Source organism: Urocampus carinirostris, chromosome 18 (genome assembly GCF_059441175.1).
Source record: "Urocampus carinirostris isolate Australia breed hairy pipefish chromosome 18, RoL_Ucar_1.0, whole genome shotgun sequence".
Classification (NCBI taxonomy): domain Eukaryota; kingdom Metazoa; phylum Chordata; class Actinopteri; order Syngnathiformes; family Syngnathidae; genus Urocampus; species Urocampus carinirostris.
The window spans coordinates 1008178-1025661 of NC_142366.1; the positions used below are offsets into that span (position 1 = coordinate 1008178).

The 17484-nt window shown below is 41.9% G+C and overlaps 1 protein-coding gene across 2 annotated transcripts; it reads right to left on the minus strand.

Moving 5' to 3' along the window:
* Positions 1-442: 442 nt before the first annotated feature.
* Positions 443-15754, minus strand: LOC148347975 (inositol monophosphatase 1-like). 2 transcript variants are annotated; one of them, XM_088322124.1, is made up of 9 exons: positions 15618-15754; positions 14049-14133; positions 13758-13897; positions 6544-6648; positions 5951-5996; positions 5767-5875; positions 4736-4844; positions 3602-3753; positions 443-936 (listed from the first exon to the last, which is right to left on the minus strand). In XM_088322124.1, the coding sequence occupies exons 2-9, from the start codon at positions 14121-14123 to the stop codon at positions 809-811; spliced, it is 864 nt and encodes a 287-aa protein (XP_088178250.1). In that variant the 5' UTR covers positions 14124-14133; positions 15618-15754; the 3' UTR covers positions 443-808. The 2 variants fall into 2 exon arrangements, with proteins under 2 accessions (XP_088178250.1, XP_088178251.1); XM_088322125.1 differs by lacking the exon at positions 15618-15754 and adding an exon at positions 15065-15243.
* Between the last annotated feature and the right edge of the window lie 1730 nt (positions 15755-17484).

Sequence of the window (17484 nt, forward strand, 5' to 3'; positions counted from 1 at the left end):
TGTGCGTGCACGCGTGTGCGTGTATATGAATGCGAGGAATGTGAGGAGTGCAAGTGTCAAATACTTCCCTCTTCAACCTGCTTCCTTTTTTCAAAATAGAGATGCCATCAGCGCTTGATTGCAGTCGGTTTATTGTGGAAAGGCAGTCGATTCTTGGTGTGTGTGTGTCTTTGTTTAGAAAAGCGAGGAACCTTAGGAATGCGGGCATCAGGTTCCCCCTCTCCTCAACCTGCTTCTTTTTTTAATATAGAAGAGATGCCACGAGCACCTAATTGCAATTGGTTTAATGTAGAAAAACATGTGGTTGCTTGGGTGTGTGTTAGTGTGCGTGTGTGTGCATGTGCGTTTGTGTAGGATTGCGAGGAAAATGAGATATGCAAGCATCAGGCTCTTCTCTCCTCAATCTGCTTCCCTTTTCCACAAAAAAAGACAGCACAAGCACTTAATTGCAGTCGGTTTATTGTGAAAAAAAACAACAGTTGGTTGCTGGTGTGTGAGGAATGCAATCGCCAAATGCTACCCTCTTGAACCTACTTCCCTTTTCACAATAAAGGAGACGCCACAAGCACTTGATTGCAGTCGATTTATCGTGGAAAAAAGTCAATTAGTTGGTTGTTTGTGTGTTAGAAATATGAGGGATGTGAGCATCAGGCGCTTCTCTCTTGAACTTGCTTTCCCTTTTTCACAATAAAGGAGACACCACAAGGTCTTGATTGCAGTCAATCGTTGTGGAAAAGATGGCAGATGATTGCTGGTGTGTGTAGGACTTTGAGGGATGCGAGGGATGCGTGGGACGTCCCACCACCTTTCACTTCTTTTCTGATTGAGCATCGTCTCTCTCCACGGGAAAAATTTCGATTTCTTTTATGATCCGATCAGCGATAGTCTGGTTGTTGGCCGATACCATGCGGCGTGACATCAAATCAAAGGGGCCCCCTGAAAAAAAACACTCCAGTAAAACTATAATACAGAAATACAACTACAGAATGCAAAATTACTACAAAACTAAATATCTAATTTAGTGCTTGAAAACCTGGCTCTAAGAAATCATTTTCCTTTTACTCTGTAAGAGAAAAAGTATACAAAAATACTTAAAAAAATACTACTAGAGTAAACTATGATACAGTCAATTCTACGGCAGAATAATTAAAAATCCTACTAGAGAAATACAACAAAAATCGTACTGCACAAACGCTACAAACTACTAAAATATACTACAGAAATATTACAAAAATAAAACAGATATACTCCATAAATACTACAGAAACATTCCAAAAACATGACAGAAAGATTAAAAAAATACTAACTCATAATACTATAAAATAAATACTAACACATTCTGCTACAGAAAGAGGGTATTTTTGTAGTATATCTGTAATATTTTGTAGTATTCCTGCAAACTTACAAAGCTACTTAAAGAGAAAACATTTAGGATATGACATGGTAAAAAATGACTGCTCTACCACATAGAACGCCTCTTAGATAATTTTCAATTGTCTGTTATGTACCGAAATTGTGGAAATTGTCACGCTCTCACATCTTTAGGAAAAACTACAAACAAGACTTATTTAAGGTTACATGAAGGAATCAACACACAACCAATAAGAAATATTGACTTCGAAGGGTATATTAGTATCTACGTACCTACCGACCTACCTACCGGCCTACCCAGCCCTCAAGAGGGGTGACCGACAGCAAGACAAACATACACAAAAACAAAGGAAAGAAAAAAGGAAAAAAAGTTGCAAAAAACACAAAAGATTTGACCATGGCTAAACCAAATGCCCAAACACCCAAACAAGTTAATCACCTCGGCACCCAAGTTGATCATGCTTTCATCCCCCCAGATTAAAACTGGACACGGGAAAGTTGCCATTACACTCAGGTCAGGGTGACACAACACACTCTTCCGTTCAACAGTAGGGCCTGACAGCTTTCACTCATCTACCACTGTCGTAGCATACAGGTGCCCGTCCGACCCTTTAGAACACGTCCAAACATCCCACCATCCTTTCACAACACCTCTCCATTCATTCCTATCACCAACAAGAGCTCTAAGCTTCCACTACATTTAGACCTCTTTCATGCAGTGCTCTTATAACACCATCCATCCACATTAACCGCGGCCTTCCTCTTGGTCTCCTTCCATTTACTTCTGCAGCAACTCCACTTCCTGAGGGTCCCCAGGAGGAACAACATTGTACAAAAGTTGCTGGTGCCCTTCTACAAGGCCAAGTTGGGAGGCATTCTGGAATATGGCATCACGGTGTGGTATGCTGGGAGCACCAGCGGCTAAGAAAAACAAAGAGTAATCAACCCAGCATAAAAGATCATCGGCTGGTCTCTGCCCAGTCTAAAAGATATTGCCAGCTTTTGATACCGTCGCAGAGCCATCAACATTATAAAACACGTTCCACACCCCCGTCCTCTGGTAGAACACTTTATTAGATGGTTTACCTTGGAGTGCCATGTCTAATCTTGTTGCATACAATGTTACAGAATGTTTATATCAATGGCAATAAAGACAATTCTATTCTAGTGGCATTTTTTGTAACATATCTGTGGAAGTATTTTTTTATCATATTACCATTGTAGTATTTTTGAAGGTTTTCTGTAGAAGTATTTGTAGTATATTTGTAGAGGTATTTTTGTAGTATTTCTGTAGAAGCATTTTTGTAGTATTCCCATTGTAGTATTTTGTAGTATTTTTTTATTATGTTTGTATTATCGCTGTCGGTGTACTTTTGTAGTATTTCTATCATAACAGTTCTGCAGTGGTATTTTTATATTATAGAATGACTCTATGGGTATCTTTCCAGCTCGGTAGCCTAGATGGTAGGGCGCTTGCTCCGAGACTGGGAGGTCGCTGGTTCAAGCCTCGGCCGAGTCATACCTAAGACTTACAACATTGGTACTCATTGCCTCCCTGCTTGGCGCTCGGCATTAAGGGTTGGAATTGGGGGTTTGGTCACCTAATGACTAAAATGGCTGCGCCTTGTTTGCCTGCGGCTGCATCGGCTCACTACAGTTTAACTGTACGGGTCAGGTGTATCGACATTTCGTTCTGTGTGCATGGTTACAGAGAATGACAATAAAAGTAAATTCTGTTCTATTCTATTCTATTCTATTCTATTCTTTGTCGCATTTCTGTAGAAGTATTTGTTAAGTGTTTTGAAAGCAGTATTTTTGTACCCCCGGTTGGAAACCGGGTGGAAACATTTGTTCGCCTGGAGAGGGATGGGCGCCCAAGACACACCACAGGAAATGATGCCCCTACTACCCTAGTAGTTAAGGGATCTGTTAGGGTTATAATATTAGAGGTTAATGTTGGGGGTTAATGTTATTGGTAATGTTACAGTTAGGTTTAGAATGTTAGGGGTTAATGTGAGGGGTTAATGTTACGGTTAGGTTTAAAATGGCAGGAGTTAATGTTAGGGTTAGGTTTAGAATGTTAGTAGTTAATGTTAGGGGTTAATGTCACTGTTAGGTTTAGAATCTTAGGGGTTAATGTTAAGGGTTGATGTTAAGATTTTAGCATGTTACAGGTTAATGTCAGGGCTTTTAGGGTTTGGCACCCTTAGCGGTTAGCATGCTATTATACCCTCCACGTCGAGTAGAATTCCGCCGGCCTCCCTGACGATGACCGCCCCGGCCGCGATGTCCCAACAATGGATGCCGATCTCGAAAAAAGCCTCCACCGCGCCGCTAGCTACCAGGCACATGTTAGTAGCCGCTGTGCCCGAACCCCGAAGCCTAGAAGAAAAGATTTTTAGGGCTAAATATTAGGGGGCGGGAGTCTTTAGGGCGACACGTTCAAGAGGGGGCATTTCAGGGCGTCATATTTAGGGGAGGAGGGTTTTTTTAGGACATCGTATTCGAGTAGGGAAAAAACATCATATTCAAGGGCGCTGTGTTTTTGGACATATTTTATGGCGTCATATAAGGGAAGGCCATTTTTAGGGTGTCTTATTTGAGGAGGGGCATTTAGGGTGTCATAATCAAGGGGGAGATTTTTTACTGCAAGGAGGGAGCATTTTTACATAATCCTATACGAAGGGGTGCGGCTTCTAAGTTATCATACTTGAGGCAGAGGGTTAGGCTGTCATACTCAAAAGGGCACATTTAGGTTGTCCTATTTGCGGGGGGGGTGCAGTTTTGGGGCGTCATAGTCGAGGGAGGGTATTTTTAGGGCGTCATACTCAAGGGTGGGGTGTTTTATGGGCATCATATTTGAGGAGGAGGGGCATTTTTTGGGCGTCATACTCAGGGAGGACATTTTTAGAGTTTCATTCAAGGAACGGCATTTTGAGATCATCATATTTAAGAGAGGGGGTAATTTCTAGCGAGTCAATTTCAAGGGGGATGTTTTTAGGGCATCATAATTGAAGGGGGGGGGGGGGCATTTATAGGACGTCATATTTAAGGGTGGGGCAATTTGAGGGTGTCATATTTAAGTGGAGATTTTTTGGAGCATCATATACAAGGACGTTTTCAAGGCGTCAAATTCAAGGAGGGGGCATTTTTGGGGAATCATATTCAGGGATGGGTTGTGTTTATGGGAAGGGTTTTTTCATATAAAAGGGAGGGTGTTTTCAGGACATCATATTCAAAGCGGTGGGGATTTAGGGTGTCACATCAAAGGGGGTCATTTTTAAGTAGTCATTTTCAAAGCAGAGGGGAGTTTTGAGGGCGTGATATTGAAGGTAAGGGCATTTTTAGGGCATCATATACTCACCCGTGTACGGGTATGCGCAGGATCCGTTGCATGGTAGAGAAAATCTTGGTCACTTTTTCCAAACTCCTGTCGGTGCCGTGCTCAGAAATGATAATGGACTTGTGGATGTCTGAGCGGGGAAAACGGTTAGCTTAGCTAATCTTGGCTGAATTTTGAGTAACGTCACGATATCCACAAAAAGACGACCCGTAGCGAAAACGAGAACAAAAAAGGTACAGCCATAAAGACCTACCATTTTGTCACATATTTATTTTGTCCTGTATTCCGGTTCAAAATAAGAAACCTTGCAGGGTTCGCACACGTTTTTCATGGCCAAATTCAAGCATTTTTTAAGGCGTTTAATAGCCAATACTTCAATATCACCAGTACCTTTCAAAGAAGGAATTATACATTATTATACTGTTAATGATAAAGAATATTCATTAATTGTCGTTTTTTATTGTTATTATTGATCCCACCAACACTAATGATGTGGATGGTCTTTGTGCCCAGGGTCAATCTCAGAGTGCCAACTTTTATTTTTCTTCATTCAATTTCAAGCGTTTACAAGCACTTCACCTGAAGTTCAAGCACTTTTAAAACTTTGAAAGGACGACATTGTTTTCAAACATTTTCATGGATTTCAAGCACCCTTACAAACACGTATTTAATGTGTACTTTGTCGTGTATATAGTGTGAAATTCTTGTGTATTTTGTTGTGTATTTGGTAGTGTATTTGGTAGTGTATTTGGTTGTGTATTTGGTAGTGTATTTGGTAGTGTATTTTGTTGTGTATTTTGTCGTATTTTTTGTCATGTATTTAGTGTGTATTGTCAAGTATTATGTCATGTATTTGGTCATGTAATTTGTCGTGTATTTTGTTGTTTTCTTTGCAGTTAGTCTTGTATTTCGTCGTTTATTTTGTGTGTATTTTTTATGTATTTTGTTACAACAGATCACTTTTTGGTAAAAAGCTTGGATATTTTGTTTTTAAATTTGTACTTTTAAATTTGTACTGGTTCTGTGGGCGTGGTTTTGTGGCTGTAGCCTACCTTTCACATCTGACACCTGTATGGGTTCGTCGTTACAGAAAGCTCCTCTTCCTTTTCGGGCTTTGTACATTTTGTCCTCCAGGCAGCTGTAGACTATGCCGAACTCCAACTGAAAAACATTGAAAATTTTTGGCCACCAGCGGCCTCGGCCGTGGTCAGGGCATTGCAGATGGTGGTGACTTACCTCCTTTTTGACGGCAAAGGCGATGGACACGGCCACGAATGGGAAGCTACAAAAGTGGGGGACAACAAAAGTGGGATCTTTTCTAAGCATAACACATTCAAAAACAATGGCAAAAGTAATCTATTTTCATGTTTAGCATTGAATGTATTAACTGATTTATTTTAACGGTTGATTGAATGAAGTTTTACACATGATCCAACTCACCATGCCATACAAACTCAAGTGGGAGCTGTGAAAAAAATTAATTTTCCCCCTAATTATCAAACTGGTTTGAAATGAATTAAAAAAGAAATACAGACTAAAAGTTGCAGCAGTGCATAGGCAATAAAATAAAGGAATCAAAGATAATAATAATAATAATAATAATTTCCTTTGTATTGTCATTCTTTGTAACAATGTACACAGAACGAAATGTCGATACACCTGACCCGTTGTAGCGAGCCGATGCAGCCGCAGCCAACAGAGGGCGCCGCCATTTTACCAATTAGGTATGACTCGGCCGAGGCGCGAACCAGCGACCTCCCAGTCTCAAAGCGGGCACACTACCATCTAGGCTACTGAGCTGGTAAGATGAAATAAAGATGATGTGTTACCCATGCACAAAGTTGGTAGTTCCGTCCACAGGGTCGATGATCCACGTGGGTTTGTCAGTCAAAATGCACGGTTTCCCATTGGCTACTGATTCCTCGCCGATAAATCTGCGAGAGAGAGCTGGCAGTTAGTTTGTGGTGGGGTTTTGGGGTTTTTAAGGGTTATTGATCTATCTTCGTTATTCATTATCAATTATCCGTTATCGGTCAGTTCATAATACGCTACAAAGCCTAGGAGCCGGGACACTTACTCTCAGCCAAAAGGCCAAGCTAAAGTCCTAGCCCTAAAGCCTTGCTAGTTTGTGGTTAGCTAACATTAGCTAACTGTTATCTTGCTGTTAGCTTGCAGTTTGCTTGTGGTTACCTAACGGTTAGATAACGGTTAGGTAACACTTTAGATAAAGGTTAGTTGATAGTCAGCTTACGGTCAGCTATCTGTCAGTTAACCGTTAGCTAACGCTTAGCTTGTGGTTATCCAACAGTTCGCTTACGGCGCCTGGTCAAGTTCATCAAACGGAAGACGGCAAAAATGCAGAGTTGTGCCTCTTACGTCTAAATAAAAAGAAAAGCATCTGACCAAGGTGGCCACTGCTACGTACCAGCCTGCGCCACCTAGTGATGCGTTGTTGGCGAAAGGAGCCAACTTTCCACCAATCAGAAATTGGCTCCCTTAGAGATAGCCATGTGTTGTTGGTGAACATAATGGCTCTGTGAGCGGGCTCTTGGATAACAACTACAGACGCCGGCTTCCAACTAGCTAGGTGACAGCTCCCTTCGAAATAGTCATGAGTCATTGGCAAACGTAACAGCTCTATGATCCGGCTTTTTTTGTCGTTTGCAAATTTGATTGGTGGGTAGTCGGCTCCCTTTGAGTTACTTTCTTTCTGCATATGATTGGTTCATATCCATCTTTTCAGGGATTATGTGTTGTGTGACCTAAAGTTGCTTGGCATAGAAAACTTAAATGAGTTAACCCTTTAACGTTCCGACAGACGCCGGACAGTTGATAAATACTTGTCTGTATGATGTCACCAGTCACTAAAATATTGTCGTTAGTTTCTGACCTTTCGATTGACACCACTCTCCGCCAATAGATGGCTTTTTTTCAGGGTCCACAGCCTGCATTAGCCTGTACGGGCGTATTTGATAAAAGGGAGCTCACCTAGAGGAGGTTCTAATCTCTTCAGCAAGTAGTAACCGATGCGAATGATGATTGACACATTGGTTTGCCAATGAAATTCTGTCTGTAAATGTACAATTTATTTTTTATGTGAATTTAAATCAGAGCCGAAATTAAACGTGTGCAATAAATTGGTGATTCATTTTTATGTCAAGTCAAGTTTATTGGTATAGCCATTAATCACAAAGAGTCTCAAAGAGCTGGACAGACCACAGATTATTGCAAACCACAGACTATTATGACACCATCCCCTAATCTAAAACCTACATGAGGGCAAATAATAAACAGATATTGTCAACATAAAATATAGGTTATTCATATGCAGTGTTCATTTTACCTCTGAAAAGTGATGGGTCCCGGGGACTCGCATGCTCAACAATCTATGGGTCCCAACAGAGATCTATGGGTTCCCAAAATTTAGTGTTATCGAGGTTGAAATTGTCAATCAGCGACGAATATATAATATAAATCTATTTATTCATTCAGTTTTAATCATCCACGTTTTTTGGTAATACAAATCAGTGATCACTTCAAGATTGTTCAGTTCACAACAATATTATACATTATACAAAATAATATTGCTAAAATATTAAGCTATATTTTAATTTAGTTTTAATCACCAGTTAATTGGTAATACAAAGCAGTTATCACTTCAGATTTTTCAGTTCACCAAAATATTGTACATTATACAAAATAATGTTGCTGAATTATCAGTCTATATATTCATGCACTTTTAATCATCACAGTTAATCGGTAATACAAAGCAGTTATCAATTCAGATTTATCAGTTCATATATTCTTTGTGGTTTGCTGTCCCGCCACAGTTGTAATGCCTTCTCAAGGTCCAATCCATTATCATCCTCCTCATAGCGTCAGCAGGAATATAATTTAGTCCATTTTGGCCTAAAAGTCCTTTTTTGCTAGGAGTATTCTTGTTTATTTTCTTTGGTCGAATCGTTCGCTTCAACACAGGTGTTTTGCTTGCCTTCGCGATCTCCCGAAGAATTTCTCTGCCGTTTTTTCGTGCCAGAATTATTGCCGTTATCAATTTCTGCACTGTTTCGACTTATTACTGACACTGAAGAAATTACCAATTTTGCGTTGATTTTCCAGCTCCAGACTTCCTGTGCGGAGTTCGTATGTTCTCCCCGTGCTTGCGTGGGTTTCCTCCGGGCACTCCGGTTTCTTCCCACATTCCAAAAACATGCATTTCATGTGAATTGGCCGGTCCAAATTGTCCCTAGGTGTGAATGAGTGAGTTGTTTGTCCCTGTGTGCCCTGCGATTGGCTGGCAACCAGTTCAGGGTGTCCCCTGCCCACTGCCCGATGATTGCTGGGATGGGCTCCAGCACCCCCGCGACCCTACCGAGGATAAGCAGTGTAGCTAATGAGATGAGATGAGATTAACTGTTTTTCGGAGGCATACTTAACCTTCACTCGACGCGAACCATTACAACAATGACGTAATCTCGAAGCAACGAGATCTTGTTTACCGAGATCGGCGTGCAGACGAAAACTCGAACCGCGGACCAAAACAACAATGGCTGATTTGCTTGACGAAAAGTTTGGAGTGCGGTAAATCTTTGTTTAAAAAAAAGTAATCGGGTAATAATGACAGTTTTGTGTCAAAAAAGTTGCGTCCTGGGGACGCACGTTGATTGACACTAGGCGTCCACAGCAAAAATTATGCGTCTAGGACGCAGGGACGCGGGCAAGTTAGAACACTGGTATGCTATAGAATAAAAGTGTGTTTTAAGCTTAGATTTAAACATTTCCACTGAGGTTGCAGATCAAATCTCATGGGGAAGAGCATTCCACAGCACCGGGGCTCGAATGGAGAACGTTCTTGCACCTGCGGATCTCTTCTTGGCTCTTGGGATCACTAGTAGACCAGCATTTTCAGAGCGAAGGCTCGGGACATAGGGGGAAATTAAATCTGAAAGATATGAGGGAGTCCATGCCAGATTTTGTATACTACCAACAGAACCTTAAAATCACATCTTAAGCTAACGGAGCCAATGCACGTTAGCTAAAATCGGGGTAATGTGATCAAACCTTCTTGTCTTAAGGCCCGGTCACGCACCCTTCACGGGCGTATCGAGGCTGAATCACGGCCAGAAATTTCTGCCCGTGAAGCAGACGCGGTGGAAAATGTGCAAAATTGGCTAAACCCGCTATTTACCCGTGGTATGCCCGCGAAACAGACGCCGGCGACTGTTCCGCATCCTTATCGCAGGTGACCGTGGCTGCATCGCGTTTGACCGTGCTTACACGCGGTACACACGCTAATGCACGTGATAACACGGCGATACAAGCGCAGAACATACGTGCTATGACCGTGCTCCACCCGCGATTACCTGCTAAAATTTCGCGTCCCACCCGTGTGTAACCACGTCTTGGCAGCGGCCGTAGCACGTCCTAGCACGTTCGTACCGCGTCTTTACCTCGTGTGTACCACGTGTGCCGCCCGCGGTTACCCGTGGTCTAAAGTTTTGAGCAGCGCAAAACTTTTTCGCGTGGCCAACCGCATGTGAATTTCTTACAGCGTGTAAAGCACGGCTGTATCTCGTCTGTATCGCGATCTCAAAGCGTCCAACAGCGTCTGCTTCACGGGCAGAAATTTCTGGCCGTGATTCAGCCTCGATACGCCCGTGAAAGGCTGTGTGACCGGGCCTTTAGTTAAAAGCACTTTGTACCAGCTGCTGGCTCTTGATTTTGGACTTAGGGGAGACCGGAGAGTAGTGCATTACAGTAATCGAGACGGGAAGTAACAAACGCGTGAATTATAACCTTCGCATCTGACTGAGACAGCATAGGACGAATTTTACCAATGTTGCGAGGATGGAAAAAAGCTGTTCGAGGAAGATTCTTAACGAGTGTTCGAAAGGACAGATCGGGGTCAAATATGACACCTAAATTTTTGACCGAGTCACTCTGAGTGATATTACTTTTGTCAATGTTGAGAGCCGTTTTTGAGATTATTAAATTAAATCTGAATGTTATGAAGGAGCAAGTCCATGCATAATTTTGTATAATGCCAACAGATCCTTAAAATCACATCTTAAGCTTACAGGGGGCCAATGCAGGTTTGCTAAAATCAGGGTAATGTGATCAAACATGACATTAATACAGACGGGAGGTAACAAATGCATGAATTATAATCTTATCTATATTCCTAACGGCAGCACGGCGGCGCAGTGGTAAGTGCGTGTGCGACACAGTTCTGAGGACATGAGATTGAGCCTTCTGAGTGGAGTTTGCATGGTCTTCCTGTGCTTGCTGGGTTTCCTCCTTCCTCCCTCATTCCAAAAACATGCATGTCAGGTTAATTGGCCGGTCCAAATCGTCCCTAAGTGTGAATGAGCGAGGGAGTTGTCTGTCTCTGTGTGCCCTGTGACTGGCTGGCAACCAGTTCAGGGTGTCCCCTGGCCACTGCCCGTAGATGGCTGGGATTGGCTCCAGCACCGCCGTGGCCCTAATGATTGTAAATAGATTATATATATATATATATATATATATATATATATATATATATATATATATATATATATATATATATATATATATATATATATATATATATATATAAAATCAGAGAGAGAGAGAGAGAGCGATAGAGAGAGCGATAGATCGATAGATAGATACTTTATTCATCCCTGTAGGGAAATTCACACTTCCAGTATCCTTGTGTTGAAAAAAAAAACAATAAAATAAAATAAATAGAATACAGAAATACCCAATATAAGGTGTTGATATAGAGTATTTACATAGTGCTACATAAAATACACACTGTAATAAAAATAGGGTAATATGCAAATGTGGAAGTGGGGTTTAATGTGGGCTTTTACTCCCACGGGTGGAGTTAAAGACCCTCATGGCATGAGAAAGAAATGATCTCCTCAGTCCGTCCGTGGAACAAGACTGTGACAGCACTTGGAAAAATGGGCTGATTTTGCAGAGGCAAGGGGTGCTTTATACTTTAACAAGTTGTCAAACCCGGTTTGACGGAAAACCTCAAGCTAGGTACGTGCCATTCTCTTTCAGATTTCATGCAGTCTTATTTAAGCGATCTAGTTTCATCAGTAAACCAAGGCGTGCGTCTTTTAGGTAGTGATTTAAACCGTAGGGGCGCCACGGAATTCAGGACTCTAGCCAGGGTAGCATTAAACTCATTCTTGAGTGAGTCAATAGAGCCTTTATACAAAGGAAACGACGGAACAACTCCTTAAAAAAGATCAGAGAGCTCAGAAACTATGCCAAAGCAAGTATTGCGGCCGCTAAATCCTTTAGTTTCTTTAATACGATTAGCCAGCACCTCAAATGTAACTAAATAATGATCAGAAATAACAGTAGTACACGGTAATACCTTCACATTTGAGGTTGAAATTCCTCGAGTCAAAAAGTCTAGTGTGTTTCCATCTTTATGAGTCGGCGAATCAATTAGTTGACTAAAACCAAATGTGTCAATTAGAGACCGAAACGCAACAGTAAATGAACTGAGTGGGGAGTTCATATGAATGTCCCCAATAATTATTATTTTGTCTGCCTAGGTTACTAAATCAGACAACAATTCAGAGAATTCATCTAAAAAAAATGAGTGGTCCTGGTGCGCGATAAATAGTTGCTACATAAATTGACATTAAAGAGGACTGCATTACAAGAACCTCAAACGACTTATAATTATTAGAGGTAAGGGGAGTAAGCTTGAGTATTTTTTCAGAAATTAGCGCAACAATGCCACCCTTCTTCAAAGAGCGTGCTATATGACAGCTCACGTAGTCTTGAAGAGAAGCCTCCTTTAACCATAAAAAGTAATCCGGTCTCAACCAGGTTTCACAAAGACCAAGCAGGTTAAGTTTGTGATCACGAATAAGATTACCAACAAGTAGAGCTTTAGGAGCAAGCGATGTACTATTTTAAAGACCAAATTTTAGCTTTGCTGAATCTTTTAACTTAGCCGAAGTCTTTGTAGAAATCTTAACAAAATGTCGCCGTTCGGGCGTGTTGAGTCTCAGGGGTCGGTTGACAGGCAAGATCGATGAAGATATATTAGGCACAATTCCATCATCTTCTTTTCTTTCTCTGCTGTTTTGCTTATGTAGCTCCCTTAGCTTAGCACCATGGCCCGAGCAACAGCCCCGCTTCACGCAAGTGTGCACAATCATTGATCTAACTTCCGAAAAGTCAAACATTTACAATTATTGCGCAATATCTAAAAAATTGGCCAAAGTAAAACACACATTTGCAAAGGTTTTACTGTTGTAACCAGCTTGTCTCCAAATGACCACTTTTGGAAACGTCTAAAAATATGTAAAATACAATGTTTTCAGACCGTGATCAAACCTGAGCAGGTACCAAGTAAGGCTTCAAGCTACGGTCTCGCCTGGTTTCCAGTTAAGATGCCCAGGCAACACTCATCTGAAGCATTGATTGTAAAAAAAAAAAGTCAGGCGAGAATAAAAATCTTCTTATTCTGTGTGTTCCACTTTATATACTCAATGTTAGTAGCACTTACAGTGATTATTTTAGTTTGGGACAAATCTTCAGAGTGTGTTTTCAAAAGGGACCAAAAGCGTCCATGTTCTCCAAATTGCTTGAGAACATCATTACATTTTACAGGAACATTATGGGTTAAAAGTTCAATGTTGAGTGAATTTTTTTTTTATTATAATCTGGTAGTATGATAGATTAAAAAACAATTATTAAGTAATTTTGTGCAAAATGTTATATGATATTTGCTAATTTATTGATTAATGAAACACAAAATATCTGAAGATGTGTTCCAAAAAAGCAGCTTCTGGTCATTCAATTCAGTTGACTACAGGCCTCCGAGAACTGTGTTGAAGTCAAATCTGAAGAGCTGTTTGAGAGCCGAAGGGGCTGGCTGTTTTTAGTAAGCTGAGCGCAAAAAGCCAATTTTCTCAAAAGAGATGGAATTTCTATCACTAGCATCCTTCGACAGAGTGGAACAGCTGTGCCGGTCGGGTGCCGTATTCAGAGGGCGTGGACCCTGCTCCCATCCATCCGGCCAACTCACCTGTACGTGTCAGCCCCGAATTCGTCTTTGAGGGACTTGATGATGATCTTCTCAACCCTCTCGTCTGTTTTGGTCACCAGGTCCACGGTGGAGCTCTTGGTGGACACCTTAATCTCACTCTCCCCCGCCCTCCGGATTTCCTGCGCACCAATTGGATGATGAGATAACAAATGTGGCCCCCCCAGTCGCAGGACACTTCTTAATCTCGCTCTCCCCCGCCCTCCGGATTTCCTGCGCACCAATTGGATGATGAGATAACAAATGTGCCCCCCCCAGTCGCAGGACACTTACTTCGCCAGCTTTCCTGGCAACCTGGACGGCAAAATCGTACGCTCTCTGCCACGGGTCGTCCATCTCTTGCTGCATTGTCTTTTACCTGTGAAATGCAGACAACCCGTAAAAAAAAACCTAAGCTAAGAAGCTGAACTTCCTTATTTTTCATTGATTCCTTTTTTCTTTCTTGGCCTTCATTTTTCTTTTGTCCTTGCTTCCTTCCTTTTTCCTTCCTGGATTTCCTTTTCTCCTATATTTTTTCCTCCCTTCCTTTATTCCTTTTTTGATCCCGTGCTTCTTTTTTTTCCTCCAGCCTTTTTATACCTTCCTTTTAACTTCATTGCCCCCTTCCTTGCTTCTTTTTTCCTTCCTCCTTCCCACCACCCCTCCTTTCCTCACTTTGACGCCAAAACTGTACACTCCCTGCCATGGGTGGTCCGTTAATCACTAGCTGCTTTGTCTTTACTTGTGAAATGCCGACAAAAAGTTAAGAAAACTAAGCTAAGCTGAACTTCCTTTTTTGTCCATTTACCTAGCTCCGTTTTTCCTACCTTCCTTGCTTCCTTTTTTCCTTCCCTTCTAACTTTTTCCTTCCTTTCTACTTTTTTTCCTTCCTTTTTTCCTTTTTTGTTTTTTTCCATCTTTCCTCCCACCTTCATAGCCTTCCAACCATCCTCCCTTCCTCAGTCAATCGCAAAATTGTCACTCCCTGCCACAGGTCATTCATCGCTTGCGGAATTGTCTTTGCCTATGAAGGCCGACAACTGGTTTTAAAAAAAAGATTGCTAGGCGTGTCGGAGCTGTCAATCATCTGCTGCACTTATGTAACAAAGTCCCCAGGCAAGGAGCCTTCCTTTTATTGCTGAGCCGAGACAGGATTCACGCAATTACTTTTCATGTTAACTCGAACACGTCATTAATAATATTTTGTAAATAGACTTTCATTACAACATGTTGCATTACCTCGCACCTTATTAAAAGAAGATTATGGATTACAACGGCCTCTGATTGCTAATGGTTTCTCCTTTACTCACAATGTAACGTAGAACCCTCAATCTGCCAGCATTGGTTCATATAGGTGGATGTTGTTCAGGATTCCCCTAAGATTTTTCCATTCAAATTTAAGACTTTTTAGGACTACATCTAATGAAATTTAAGATCAATCCCGCACCTATTCTGGCAAACAGACGCGGGAGGAGGGTGCCGAGCTGTGATGGACCCCAGTGACCAGGGGCGGGGACTTCCGCCCCACAGTAAAGGAGCGATGAAAGTATTACGTAACCAGTAGCTAAGGTTTGGTTTGCAAGGGCGGCCAGACCACGCTGGCACTAAGGGGGGACTGGCCCTTGATCCATCTGCTCCCAGGCCTGAATTAAGGTTGGGACTCAGGTGGGCACAGTTCTGTCAAGAAGCCGTTAAGGCACTTATTCAATAAAGACCCTGAAGCAAAGCAGGTGACGGGGTAGCACCCCAAACCGGCACCAGACAGGAACTGTGTCTTTAAGGCAACTGTAGGTTATCAAAAATGGAAATGCCCTATCAGTAGGCCGCATTCAGGCAGGAAGAATGAAACAGCGGTTAGCTTACCTGGATGAGGGACGGCGCTCAGGAGAAGTGGCGGGGGACCTGCACAGCAGCTGACTGAAATAGGAACTAGCATGCCTTGCCTTGCAGGGGAGGAGGAGGGTGCCTTCTTCTCTGTCAAATTTGGAAAAGTACTAGCACCGCCTCACTTACTCACAAAATGAAGAAAAAAAAACAACAACATGCAAGAACATGATGCCACATTTTAAACGCCAGCAAGTGGAAATTTTCCACTCCGGGTTCGTACGTGTCCACGTAGAGCAGAGACTATTTTGCAAGGAAAACCACACCGGCATTCTGCCAATTGCAGGGTTCCATTTTTCGGCAGGTTGGGAAAAAAAATACACTTGTTAATCAAAAACATGAAATACCAGTCCTTTTAACATGACAGGCTCATATTTCCATTCCAGTTTGACAATTCTGGTTAGGCGCCATTTGTGTTTGAAAACTGTAGCTCAAATACAATGGGGGTAGGGCACATTTATGACTGAGAGACCCACACCATACAGTTTAAGGAAAAAGATCAATAAAACCGCTAAACCCGCTCTCCAGACAAAAGCTAATTCTTTGGAGCATTTTATTTCACTGTGAGACGTTTGATGATTCGATCAAATCTATGAAATAATAATCATGCCATAAAAATAAAAATATACCACTTTCAAATGGTCTCTCTCCTGCAGTCAACAAAGAGTGTTCAGGGTAACTTTTGCCCTAAATAATCATTTCAAAACAAGGTGCAAGCAAAGTTCTTTCGTAAAAATGTCACAAAATACTGAAAATGAGGATACAAACTGTAAAAGATGGACGGAGTTCTCTTTAAACTAAACATGAACTTAGTTTATTTACAGAACACGATATAGCTTCTTCGCTAGGTTACAAACATCTCTCAGACACCACGCGGTCTCCCTCTCCCGTAATAACGCGTCTGCTGCGCAGGCACAATCAATTACCGTATATGACATCCCCCCCCCCTTTTTTTTTCTTTTGAAAGAAACAAATAGCAGCATCTCACAAAGCTGTCTTAAACAATAATCGGTAGATCTGACATTATCTTACCACAGGGAAAATTATTAATAACAATAAATCAAACAATCAACGGTCAATTGCACATTGCTAAATGAAATTGGCATTCAAGTCACTGTTTTAGATTCAAAGCAGTAATTACAACTACCATGTGCAAACAATATGTCATTTCAATTATAACATTTGGTCACAACTTACATTTCTGGGACAATGTTTTTCTTTTCATTTTTTTTTTTCACAGCATTATCATCTGAACAAGAAAAATTAGTCCCCTGTGTGTGTTGTCTCTTCCATTTCTTACGCCCCCAAAGGCCGTAATGAATTTGAACTCATTCACAGGTCAAGTCTGTTAACAGGTTTACACACCCTTCCAGACCTTGTCACAATCTGTCTTGGTGGAGGTTGTCGGATGGACCCATAGCCTGGACTGCAGGGACAGTCTCTTCTTGAATGGTAGACTGTAACTGCACTTCATCACTTTCTGTAGACGATGGATGAGTGCGGCGTAAAGCTGACGATGTCAGGAGATGACGACGATTCCGCCGTAGAACAGCACCGTCTTGAGTGGTGATATTGTAGGATCTACTTGTAGCAGCCTCTCCTGAGACCACAGCTGGTCTAGACCATGATTTTTCTTGGTCCAGCCTGGTGTAGACCGTTGCTCCTGGTTGTAGAGCACTTGCTCTACAACCAGGCTTTCTGCTTGGTTGCTTTCTGCTTGGCGTCGTTCACTTTTACCGTTTTCCTGCTGGGCCATCTGGGCAGGAGAAGGTTGGAACTGTCGTCCTGATCCTCCTTCCCATAGCAGTTCAGCTGGGCTAATGGATCTGTAGATCATCAGGGCTAG